The sequence below is a fragment of the Poecilia reticulata genome, chromosome 21, assembly GCF_904066995.2.
Source record: "Poecilia reticulata chromosome 21, P_reticulata-male-v2, whole genome shotgun sequence".
Classification (NCBI taxonomy): domain Eukaryota; kingdom Metazoa; phylum Chordata; class Actinopteri; order Cyprinodontiformes; family Poeciliidae; genus Poecilia; species Poecilia reticulata.
This window is the reverse complement of record NC_088850.1, coordinates 16,848,073-16,861,113: the sequence shown is the minus strand read 5'-3', so window position 1 is coordinate 16,861,113 and position 13,041 is coordinate 16,848,073. Positions and strand designations below refer to the sequence as shown.

Genomic DNA, 13,041 nt, shown 5'->3' with positions numbered 1-13,041 from the left:
TGGAGTCCACCATTAGGTTTATGAGTCAGGGTCATAAACCTAATGCTCTGGACACTTGATCTTAGATTGAAATTATTTTAGGAACTTGTACAGGCCAGATTGTTTACATGCTCTGTTTTCAACTCCCCACTCCTCCGATGTTTCTCATAAATAACTTTCTTTCCACTCCTCTCCTTCTTTTCCCTGCAGGTGGTTATCAACTACTCCATAGTGAAAGGCCTCAAGTACAACCAAGCCACCCCGACCTTTCACCAATGGAGGGACGCCAGGCAGGTCTACGGCCTCAATTTTGCCAGCAAGGAGGAGGCCACCACCTTCTCCAACGCCATGCTCTTCGCCCTCAATGTACTCAGCGCTCAGGATGGAGGTGTGGTCACCCCTCTCTGCACCACGCGTGCACTTTGCACTTGGATGGGTTCGCTGCCGGTGCCCAGATAAACTTTTCATTCTGGAGGGAGGATGTTTTTCTAGGAGTACGTAGTCTGGACAAAACAAAGTTAGGAAATATTAGACTCTTATCAATTGTTGGACCACATTGAATTTTTGGTTTTCTGATTTAAAAAAAACCCACATTTTAAAACTGCCTACAATAACTTTATTACCCTAAATAGGGAAAAACTCTTCTATATTACATAGAAAAGCATAGCCCATTATTTCTATGTTAGCATGAACTATAGCTATAGTTTTTAGTCTTAAAATGCTGCAGTTATGTGGCTTAGGTCATTGCAAGATTTCATACGTCGTCATGGAGACACACAAATACTAAAAAGTTATATTTTAAAGTCTGATTCATGCTGATTCGTGCATGTGGCTCTACTTTTATCCTTCAAGTACACACACGTTCTTCAGTCTATTATATCTCTTTAACAGCTGAAGTCTCTTTTATTTGTTATCAGCAGTATCCTGAGACCTTAAGTATAAATCAGTGAAACTCCTAGACCATCTCCTAACTGCTGCCTCCATCATGACACAGCATCCTCAGCAAATGGGCCATAAATGCTGACCTAAGCAGTTCAGAGCAACCTGTTCAAGTGTGATAGTATCTGTCAAAATGCAGCTAAGTTAGGCAACAGTGCCCTCTAGGTCTAACAAACTCTGGCTAATGGGGTTTTTTCTTATTGACATAACAGAACAGAGTGCAATTGATAACATTAATACAAGCTTTGGTTACACTGGGAGTCACCAGGAATTCATTGGAGCTGGAGTTAAGTCCTATTTTTAAAACACTTCGTTAGCATAGCATGAGCCTGTGAGATGTGCAAGTTTGTCCTGCAGTAACTCACTATTCATGCCTGAGTTAGTCACAAAGAGAGAGAGAGAGGCAAGTAGAACGAGACGGAGACAGAGTGACTTTCACAGCTTGCCACTCATTTCCCCAGCAGCAGCAGCAGCAGTAGCAGTGTGTGTCCCCCGTCGTCCCCCTCCAGCCTCTTAATTTGAATGAGTCATTGAGAAGATCTCCCCTGGGTCCCGTGCTAGAGAGCGGACCTTTTCATCTGCCTAATGACGTGGGGCGGCGGCGTAAAGAGGCTCGAGTGGCAGCAGCCACCGATAGAAATTACGCACTATACAGAAAGCACAACATGAGTAAGTTTGATTTTTATAGTCGTATTTTCGCACTGGAAGCAAAAAGAAGACATAAACTCATTGACCTAGCATGAATGCTATAATACGAGAGTTAGAAAAACGAGATGTTTCTTTGCTGTTTAAACAGGTGTGTCTACTCCGCCCTCTAGTGGTGAGGTGGGTTCAAGCGTGACCTTGGGTCTTCACTGAGTTTGTGATGGATTTACTTCATGAGTCAAGTTTAATAAACCCACACAGACATCTTGATTTTATTTTATTCAAATAAGATACCACAAAAATGTAAATGATCTGAATTAAATTACAGCTAGTCCTTTATAAGCTTATCTGTATAAATAACTAAGATCTCTTCTTTCATGTTATAGAACAATTAGCTCAGACTAAGAAAAAAAGAAAAGATGGCAGAATATATTGAAACCTGTACTTTAAAGGAACTTAAAGGTTACATTTCTGATTTGTAATTCAAGAAAACCAGTAATGACCTGGTCACTTCCGTAAAAATATCCAGTAACCAGTCCGCTTCATGAAGCAAGCAATTTCAAATTTCGAGAATGTGTCAGGGCTTTGCAATATAGTATATAAGTTAAACTGGGTGTATTTAATGAATATAATGCATTTGACTATAAATCAGTTTGAAAGAATTATTTGACTGGTAGAATATAAGAAAAATAATACTGGTAGTTGTGACTAAGACTTTTCTAAAATTACAACAAAAGTATTGTGTGCTAAATATAGCTGTAAAAAAATGTTGTTTGTGGATGAAAGACATAAAACAATCTTCCATCACTTCTCAGTTCTCAACATTTTCTGTACTCTTACGTTAATTTACGTAATACATTTTTAACATTCAAATCTGCTAAGATGTGCATTTTATTGTACCACTGTGAAATATTACTGAGTTTGTCAAGTATGCGTAGAATCATGATGTTGATACATTATATTTCTTACTCTAAGCTGGTTGAATTTAATTTTGCAAACAAAAGAATGATGTACTCTTAACATTATTATCCAGTAGTTTGCTGATGAGTGAGATGAAGCCGATATCATTCAGAGAGGCCGGGTCTCTGTGCGCCTTCACTGTGCAGCAGAGAGAAAATTCGACCTTTTGAAACATTAACCAGAGTTGCTCGCTACGCGGCTGCTGCTGTCGCTGCCGGTGTCATTTACATGAAGATGACAGACGATACCGTTGACTCAGTGGAGTAGACAGGAGGGCAGGTGAGGAGAGGAAGAAACATGGGGAGGGAGGTGATGGATGGGGACGAAGATGATGATGATGATGAGGAGGAGTAAAGGCAGCTTAAGGCAAGAGATGGTCAGAGGAGAGTGTGTCTGTCAGTGTCTCTGTCTCTGCTACGGCCGGTTCCTCTTCTTCAGGATGTCATGTAGGTAAAAAAAAATGTGTCTGCTGTGTTTCTGTCTGTGGTTAAAACTGCTTGATTTGTGTTTTTGAGTTTGCTTGTGTTTGTATGGAGAAAACAAAACAAAACATTGGTTTGTGAAGAGCCAGAGCAGAAATTATTTACTGGAAAATGCCAATAGATCCAAGTTAACATTTGGCAAAACATTTGGATAAATGTTATAGTTACCTAATTAGAAAGTAGTAATTTGAAGTCCTCTGATTTCTTTTTGAGCCTCTCATGACTGACATTGAGTAAAAGAAACATTTTCAAGCCTGAACTAAATCTGTTAAACTACAGTTCTCAAACTTGCAAGAAGTAATTATTACTATCAATGATTTGCAAAGTGAATACAAAAAGAAAAAAAAAAGTAGAGTCGGTAAGCTTCCACAGCCAAAAAGATGAATTGCTCAGATAAATTTTGAAAATTATGTTTGGTTCAACAAAGATTAAAGGACGTCTAGTGGAGAAAAGTACGAGAACTTCCAGTTTAAAACAGCAGCAGGGAACAGAAAACTATTGGGACAAAGCTGGTGACAAGTTCTGCTAAAATGGATCAGAGAATAGCGTCAAACCCAGTTTAATTAGATTATAATTTCCTGTTTAAAAAACAATGGAATTAGTTATCTGATGTGCTCTGGGAGCAGGATAATTACTATTAGCAATACAGGCAACATCATTTCTTTGGATTTTTGGATTTTGTTCTTGGAAACACTTCTCATATGTTCACAAAACGGTACTGTTTGTGAAAATGGGATACAAACAAGTCAATATTTTTTAAATAAAGTTATTAATAAGATGTAGCTAAACACAGGCAGCCATGTTGGATTTAGAAGTCCGTCCTGGCAGGAAGAAAGCTATATCCTTCAAAATGCAACAGAAGATGTGCAGCCGTTCGCTCAAAATGCTGACGAAGGGACCAACGGAGGCAGATTAAAATATTCCAGTGCTAAACGTTGTATCAAGAAACCAGCATGTCATCAGCATGCAACCTTATTTTTTCATACTTTTGAGAGAGATACCAAAGAGACTAGAGCAGGGTACATCAGGCAGGGCGTCAAAATGAAGAACGTGTCGGTAAAAGTTAGAAACTCATTTCTTGTGTGTGTTTTAATAGTAAGTCTTTAGCCTTTAACTGAATATGTGTATCTAAAAATAAACAGTTTGGCACACTGCTGCACTTAACATGCAGACCTAAGGAGAAGAGCTGAGTCTTGGTGCAATGGGACTCACCTGGTGTCAGTGGGTCCACGACCAGCATGATAAAACTGAGTATTTTAAGGGAAAATGCGACACATGCTTGAGATGACTGTGGCAATAGATGTTTGATGTTTTCACGTCACTTTCAAATCGCTTGATGCGTCTGTATTCTGTTGGACATTAAATTAAGGGATTTAATGTATTGTTAACGCTATGTTGTGGTGTTTCTGTCTTAAAAAACAAGAAAGAAAATGACTCCGCATGAATAAATACATGGAAACAAAGTTCTCTGTTTGTTTGTAAGGTAAACACCAGACCTACCGTGCTCACATGTCTACAATCGGGTAAATCACCTGACACCAGGTATGACTCGCGTCCTTTAATTCGGCCTGTGTTATTTTCGGATCTGTGTTACTTGATCAATGGGAGCCATTAGCCAAAGCCGCTTCCATCAGAGTAGTGACCCTGAAAGCCGCAGCGCTATTATGTAAAGCAACACTTTTCATTAGACGAGGACAGGATGTGGCGAATGTGAACATTTTTTTTTTAGTTCTGCTTTGTTTCACAGCTCTGTTGAAAAAGAAATCCACGAGGTCACAAAAGAGAAACTGTGAAAAACTTTAAAGATCCAATGATCACAATCGTACTTCATCCTAATACTTATTTCTTTAAAGAAGCATTTTACGTATATATACGAACGTGTTCTTGATTCTTCAGTGACACATTTAATAACACCGCTGAGGCACTTCAGTCAAACTGGAGGCTTCATTGTAAAAAGACGACGAATCCCTCTGATTTTGTTGTAATCCCTCAGCTTGAAGTGGCTTTTGCTCCCGTCTTATCGCGTCTTGAAGTAATCACACACCCTATCTGGTTCTCCATCTGTAGATCTCCCTAATGGTGTTAAAGGGATTACATTTCAGGGGCCCTGCAGCGCAAACCGTAAAAAGAAAAACAGAATTATTAGTCATTTTCATCCTACGATGCAGCTCGTTGCAAACGTATTCATACCGCTTGAAGTTTTTTTTTTTTTTTTTCAGTAATGTACAACCACAAACCTCAAGGTGTTCAAGTGAGATTTTATGTGATGGACCAACACAAGGCTGTGCATTTATATAAAATGGAAAGTAAATGGTAAACTCCTCTCTGATTAATATCCTGTTGGCTTAGGTGGACGGCTGCGTCTTCGTAAGTCTGCAGTTGTGCCAAACCCCGTACCGTCACACTCCACGTGAACTGGAAACCACGGATTGTTTTCCTTCCGTTTCTCAATCATCTGCCGCTTTGTGTCGGACTGTTGCAGAAAATCCCAGCGGAACAAAATAAAGTTTTGTTGGTGTGACGTCGAAATCCTTCTGCAAGGCGTCTCGCGCTGTGAAACAAAAAGCTAAAGAGCACATCCCTCTGGTGTTTAACTTGCCTTCACAAGAGCTTGATGAATCAATCTGCGCTCATTTAAACTGCGGATTAGCATGCTTTTCACCCGGCATTAGTCAGTACCCCACAAAGAGGTGACATAATGGTTAACTCCTGCTTAATTCCCCTGTCACTTGGGTGGTTAATTGTCTCGACTGGCACTAATTATTATGAACATCCAAGGCGCTGGTAATGGATTGTTGAGCACAGCGTTGTTGCCTTATCCATATTTCTCTCTCTGTCTTTTTGCTCTGCTTTGATTCTGCAGGTCCAGCTCTCCAGCGGCAGGTCCAGAACGGCCCCACTTCGGACGAGATCGACGCTCAGAGAGCGAGGTGAAACACATTCACTCGGACACATCACACCGACCTCAGCGCAGCGATGGCTGCAGCGTCAAAAAAATAACACCTCTGGGTTTGGACTTGCTACTTGAGGCTAAAACAAAAAACCAAAAAGAAAAATCTTATAAAACTTGCACTTTGTTTTTAGGTCCTGTTTTATTAGCTTGTTTAATTGAGTCAAATTTCTTACTTACATGAAATGTTACTGAGTGTTTTTTCCCCTCTGTTTAATCAAAACAGGTCTGTCTTGTAAATGAAATCTTAAAGTTAAACAATCTGTTTATTTCACTGGATTATATTGATAAGAGGAAACTTGGAGTCTGTTTTTTTGATGCGTTTACTTGTTTTATCATCGTTTTTTGAGATGCTGATTGATTCATTTCACACTATTAAAACAGGAAGGCGACAGAAAAAGAGCAAAAAGATATGTCACAAAAAAATTTTCACTTTCAATCTCTTAACAATAAACACATTCAGCTTTAAGTGTGCATTCTTCCATTCAATCCTGAGTAGTTAGTTTCTCAACACCTGATCAGGTTATCCATCCATGTTCTGTGCACACTCATCCTTTCAGTTACTTGTGTATAAATTTACACATTAAAATAAAACTAAACGGGAACAGTTACATTGAACCAAGACACCAGCACTGGATTACAAAATGGTTGATCTAAAATATGCTCCAGCTGTACCTGTGACTCTAGCTTGCATTATGATTAGTAAAAATATTGATATCACGCAAACTGAATTAAATCTGATTTTGCTGCCAGAAATGAGCAGCGGTGACATTTCCTCAGCTTTGTGTTCGTGCTGCAGCTCAGCTCTGCTAATAGGAAGCTGCCGTCTCCTGAGGAGAGGAAAACAGTCAGAGTGACGCGGAGAAAACCGAACTGGAAAGGAAGAAAGGATTCTTGGCTATATTTAGAGCTCTGCAGCAGCGTTGTGACATTTGAGGCGCCGACATCAGAAACAGTCGCAGCTCATGTGTTCTGCTGCGTGCACCGCCGCTGACTTGTAATAATCGCAATTGAGAAAAAAGATGGATGGGCAAATGAGAGATTTCTTCTCTCTCTTCGCAGAAGCACAACTGGCTCTTCTTTCGTTTCAGTTTCAGTTTCCCAGCACGCTGGCTGATCCGAATGCCAGATTCCAGGTTTTAGAGGGACACTGACATTGTAGAAAATGGAGTAGATTCCATGTCTGCCGAACTATTCCCAGGATCGGAGCTGCGATCGTGGCGGGAGATTGTCTCTGCTGTCACATCAGACGCTCTGCTGTCTCAGCTCGTCTCCCGTCCAACTCGCAGCTGGATGACTCTGCTTCCTCCCCACGAGCCGTCTCCTTCCCTTCCCTCCTGGGGTGTGACATACATATGCTTTGTGCATTATAAAAGAGCGCATGTCACAAAAAGAGTGAATGAAAATGTGATTTTAACAAGGAAGAACTGTGGAGGTGAAGGGGAGAGCGATGCCTTGGCTGGCAGATGTTTTCCAAAAATGTCCAGTCGACTGGACGTTTTAAATCACCTAAATGAATGTTTTCTCCAGAATGGTCGAGACAGCATCTTGCTTATTTAAATTGCAAACAGATTTTTTATTATTATTATTATTTAAACACCAAAATCAGGAAGACGCAGAAATACCTGGATTTACTCAAAACACTTCTGCTTTAAATAATGTCTGTTTTGTTTCAAATGCACGATTTACATATTAGTTGTTCATCTTTAACTTGTTTCTTTAACCCAATGCCAAAACAATGTGGCATTGGGTAAAGATATATGTCTTTTTCACATTAAATCGACTTATCAAAAGATATAGAGGGATAAAATCAACAATAGGTAGACCGGGAAATTATTTTCGGAGGTTTGTTGGAGAACAGAAGCGTCATGGCGGCCATAAAACAAAGTAGACGGGTCAGGGAGGAAGTAGTGGAGACTTTAAATCTGAGATAGGAAAATAAAAATCCAAATTTGGAACATCTTGTGGAGCTTTGCTCAGTCCGGTATTATCATCAAACTCAGTAGAGTTTAGCCCAACTGCAGACCTACCCTGAAAACACCATCCCCGCAGTAGAACATGGTGGTGGAGGCATCATGCTATGGGGATGCCTCTCTTTTGCACTGGAGCAAAAAATTCAAGAGGCTTGAGTTCAGCTCTACAGATTCTCAGCTGTTTGTGTGAAGTAGTTCTCTCAACTATTTTGTTACTGGAATTGAATCAAATATTCAATGCTTATGTTGTTTTTTTTTTTTTTCGGATGCTGAATTAGCAGCTGTGTTTTCTCCATTTGCCTTCAGGCAGATGATGGAACAGCAGCAGCAGATGCAGGCGCACATGGAGCGGGAACGACGGTCCTCCAACTCAGGTACACACACATGCGCACACCGAAGACACTTAAAGTTTCTACTTTCTCACTCGCACAAAAACAAATGAATTGAAACCATCAATATCATCATCCTGAGGTAAATAAAAAGTCTTCTTCACCCTTGACTTGATGTTTCCAGGCTCTCCTTTCCAAGGCCACCCTGCTGTGCTCTCCGTAGCCCCACCTGTAGTACCTCCACCTGTAAACATGGGCGGCCCTCCCCCTCCTCCGCCGCCACCGGGCCCCCCGCCGCTGTCAGCGGTGGCCCCTCCTCTTCCTCCTCCGCTGCCTATAGGAGGAGGCAGCCAGGGAGACGAGGGCCCCGCGCCAACCGGCCTCGCCGCAATGATCGCCGGAGCCAAACTTCGCCGTGTCCAAAGGGTAAGAGTGTGACGTATTTGTGTTTTTGTTTTGTTTTTTGACGACACATATGATGAATTGTTCTTTTGGTCATGATCGAGAAGCCGTCTGAAGTAAGTTCTGTATGTCAGCCTGAGGACGGCTCTTCAGGTACCAAAAATGAAGCCAATCGAACGAGTGGAGGAAGTGGAGGACTGATGGAGGAGATGAACGCTCTCCTGGCTCGAAGGTCAGAGCAATCAACCCGAAAAAAATCCTCCTTTCTTTTTTTACCCTTCCTTCTTTCTTTCTTTACTTCTCTATCTTTCTTCCTTTCTCTCTTTTTTTCTCAGTTCATTGGTCTCTAGTGGCTTTTAAATTTGGTGCAGTCTATACAAAAAAAAAGAAGCAAACTGCAGATTGTTACATTTTTTTTAACAAAACATCAAACAATCGCAACATAAGTGATGATGCGGAGAAAAAAGTTGACACAATGTTCACCTTAATGGTTAAAGTGTTAGTTTTTTCCGGTGATGACCTGACTGAGTTTTTCTCTCAGTGTGGTTTTAATGATGTTGGTTGATGGACAGTTAGATTTTAACCCTGCGCTTATGTGAATGCCTCTTAGGGCGTAAAATTGTGATGTCATAAATCATAGTTATTGACAAGTAAATGTGTTGTTAAAAAATAATAATAATAAAAAATAGTTTTCTTTCTGTCCTTCTTTTCTTCTGTCCGTCTGCCTTCCTTTCTTTCTGTCTTTTGTATCCACGGTCTGTTTGACAAACAAAATTGCCATTTATTTATTTAGGTGAAATATGTCATTCTTAATTGAGGCTTCTTCTTTCCCCCAGAAGGAAAGCGGCTTCAGAGAAGCCTGACGACAGCCAAAACGTAAGTGGACGAGCAGCAGCAGCAGTGATGGATTGTAATTGTTCTAAATGTCGGTCAAAGCTATACAGTCGATGACGATGGTGGTGATTACACAACCAAAACGGCTTCACTTGTCAGTGCTTGCTGAGTTAAATGAAGATAAATGTAATTCCAGTGCAACAAAGCTGAAAAGCCATATTTTTTTTCTCTCACGTTTTACTCCAGGATGATGCAAACTCTTCGTCACCCAACACTCGGGGTGCGCAGAATTCCACAGGTAGGAAAAAAACGTTAGAGCTGCACAAGCTGCTCATTCGCCAATCGTCTGATTGTCCTGCAGCGGAGAAATTTTTTTAAAAAAAATCACATTTTGCTTTTGTCTCACAGACGGTGCAAAGAAGCCCTGGGACCGAGCGAACTCTGCAGACAGGTCTATGGTTTCGAGGTGAGAGCCGGGGAAGCTCAAACAGTATCTGTCAGTGAAACAGATGATTTCCTAAAAAAAAGAAAAATTTTTTGTCCCACAGGTTACGAACAGCAGGAAGTGTCAGCGACACAGACTCGTTAGATCTCGACAGGATGAAGCAGGTGAAGTAAAACCAAACTGCATGGCAGCACAAAGGGAAAACCGACACGATGCTAAATACGCTGGTTTATATTCACAGTAAAAACGGTCTGTTCGCCACAGTATTTACTTTTAAAGCCAAATGATAATCCACGCATCACCTCCATTACATGACGTGTTCTCATTTGTTTTCTGTGAACTTCTGTTCACAGAAAATAAATAAAGAGACTGTCAATTTCTTGTTCTACAGGAAATCTTGGACGAGGTTTTCCGTGAACTGCACAAAGTGAAGGATGAAATCATTGATGGTGCGTTTCATTTTTACACCCATGCTGCTGGAATGTTACACTCGGTTGGTTTGCACCGGTCTAACCGGTTATGTGCTTTTATAACCACTAGGTTGCGCTAGATACTTAGAAAAGTAAATGTAACAATTTAATAACTTGGTCTAAATGCTTGCAGTAAGTCCAGTTCATGTCATAAAATCAAATAGATGTTATTTTGAGCTGAGTTGTGGTAGTTAGACAGAAAATATGCTTTTGTAATGAGCAATAAATAATAAATAGTATAACATGTTCGAGAAATCTGTATAAATACATAATTAATCAAGACTTAACATGGGCGATTAAGCAATATTGTTCAATTATTGTTGAAACCTATTATATTGGCACATTTTAGTAAAGACGTGTAAAAAGCTGCAAAGGTATTTGCTTTATTCCAGCTGTATTTCCCACTGAAAAACTGACCCAGTTCGCTAAAGCGAGATTTGGAGATTGATTTCATCTCCATTGTCGTCCTTCCACTGAGCGTCATGGCAACACAGACTTAGGGCCTCATCCAGCCTTGTTTGTAGCCATTTTTAAGTTTTGGAAAATAATTACATCGACACCAGATATGGACAGGTTTAGATGAGTGACTATCTTGTTATTTTCCAGTCTCCTGAAGAGCAATATAAGTGTTTTCGCTCAGTGGTGCGTTCGCTTGTCTTTACCGATAATAGAAATATGGATTTCTGTTAAGAAATGGGGCCACAAAAAAAAAGAAAAACAACAAGAACAATTAGAGATGTTGTTTTTCCTGGAGGCTGAAGTTAGCTGCTTCTCCAAGCCTAGCAGATTTTTGCCATCACATCAGCATCCATGTTGCAACATGTTTTCATATGAAACATTGTTCCATAAATGCCTAAAGTCAAACAGTGATTACAGTGGCGTAGAGGTTTATTAGAGAGTGTTTGCATAAACAGGTAGGATTTTTTTTCTTTAGATTGGAAGTAGAATAACGGGTTCCCTTTAGTCTCACTACATCTCCAGATGCAAGGGAAACTGTTTAATTTTTACCGAAGCCTCTCGGAGAGCAAGATCGTAATATGCTGACTGCACATGACGTCCCGCATCAAAACATGAGAAATGTCCCTTTAAAATAGATTGTGTCTGTCTTTACTGTAACCTGCCTGCCTGCAGTTTAACCCCAACTTATTTCCCCGTCTTCTCTCTCCACACAGCCATTAGAAATGAACTCAGTCGAGTTAGCACGACATAAACTTTGAGAGCTGAATCGCTTTTTCAAACCATTGCCCCCTGCAGCCGCTGCTGAGGCCCTGAAGACGAGAAGGAGGAGGAGGAGGAGAAGTCAGGAACAGAGGCCCAAACTGTGACATCCACTCGTCGTGTTCGGCGATGCGGCGCCGTTTCTGTAACTCCTCGGCCGCGTCTGCGTAACATTTGGTTTGTTTGTTTCTACCGTGAAAAAAGGGCCACATTCTCGCACTGATTGCTCCGTTTTGTTAACATGTTTCGTCTGTTTGTCTGCCCGTCTCTCCTCTCTTTGGCCTTTGGTCCAAAGGAAATTTATGAAATATAAAATTATTTTATTAGAATTATTTTTTTTTCTTTTTTTGGAGTTTATTTTAAATATTTTTTGTTAATAATATAATTTTTCCATTAATATTATTTCTATCATTCCAATGATAAAATGAGATGAAATAAAACAACTGTAATATCGGAGACGTTATGACAGTACTATGATGGTAGCGATGTTTTATTGCACATCAATGTAAGACTGGGATTTTTTTTTAATTTTATACATTGTTTATATTAAGTTTCGCTTGAGTTGCATTCACAAGCAGTCCCTCTTTTTTTTTGCTTTTCACCACCTGACCTGAAATATTATAATTATGTTCAATTTTTCTTTTTTAGTTCTTTTTCCCTTTCACCAACACCATGTACATTTGGAACCACCACAGAAACTTTTTAAAAAATGAGAGAAGAAAAATAGCCTTCAACGTGAAACCAAGAACAAAAATAAACTTCTTTTGATAATGCAATCTTCTGAGATAAAAAAATAAAAACAAAACACCAGAGTATTTGTGATCATGTTGTTAATAAAAAATGTTTATTGGCTGCAAAGATATGGTGAAGTATTGTTAATTTTATTGTCTCCCTTTATGACAAAGTGCTTCCTGGTTTGAGGAGGGGGAAAAAACAAAGTGAGTTTCAAATGAATTCAAATAAAACTGTGAACAATGTCTTGGATAAATCAGAGTGTCTTGTTCTTTTGTGCGTTTTGTTTTGGTGATTAAACGGGTATCACAAAATTACACCTGGTGTAAATCAGCAATGAAGGCAACAACTGAGCTACTCGCCTTTTTGTCTTTAATATTTAAGATTGAAAACCGTTACAATGCAGTAGCATGCAAATAACTTACATAAAATAGAAATAAAGAAATGGGCAAGGCGAGTCAAATACAAACAACACTCAATCCAGTACGGAGGAACAAAAGTGACTTGGTGATTTAAATGGAACAGGACACATGCAAGAAATAAATAAACAAGTGTGTCCATAATCATTTATCTGTCATTATTTTTCTTACATACTTTATTGTAAGAAAATAATTGTGTAAATCATTTGAACATTAAATATGTTAAAGGCATATTTTAATGTTAGTTATCTCAGCATTCATTTG

At 39.7% G+C, this 13,041-nt stretch overlaps 1 protein-coding gene across 9 annotated transcripts in view; it reads left to right on the top strand.

The window, feature by feature from the left end:
* Window positions 1–12,614, top strand: part of evlb (Enah/Vasp-like b) — a 39,707-nt gene extending 27,093 nt beyond the window's left edge. For 4 of the 9 annotated variants that reach the window (XM_008398354.3, XM_008398349.3, XM_008398358.3 and 1 more), the window contains exons 3-13: window positions 190–367; window positions 5,869–5,935; window positions 8,235–8,302; window positions 8,442–8,683; window positions 8,767–8,891; window positions 9,496–9,535; window positions 9,740–9,791; window positions 9,902–9,959; window positions 10,042–10,102; window positions 10,330–10,387; window positions 11,663–12,614. In XM_008398354.3, coding sequence (XP_008396576.1) covers window positions 190–367; window positions 5,869–5,935; window positions 8,235–8,302; window positions 8,442–8,683; window positions 8,767–8,891; window positions 9,496–9,535; window positions 9,740–9,791; window positions 9,902–9,959; window positions 10,042–10,102; window positions 10,330–10,387; window positions 11,663–11,733 — 1,020 coding nt within the window. In that variant the 3' untranslated portion in view covers window positions 11,734–12,614. Of the gene's footprint in view, window positions 1–189; window positions 368–5,868; window positions 5,936–8,234; window positions 8,303–8,441; window positions 8,684–8,766; window positions 8,892–9,495; window positions 9,536–9,739; window positions 9,792–9,901; window positions 9,960–10,041; window positions 10,103–10,329; window positions 10,388–11,580 lie in introns of all 9 variants that reach the window. The other 5 variants (XM_017302246.2, XM_008398351.3, XM_081602853.1 and 2 more) reach the window with 5 other exon arrangements.
* Window positions 12,615–13,041: the final 427 nt, after the last annotated feature.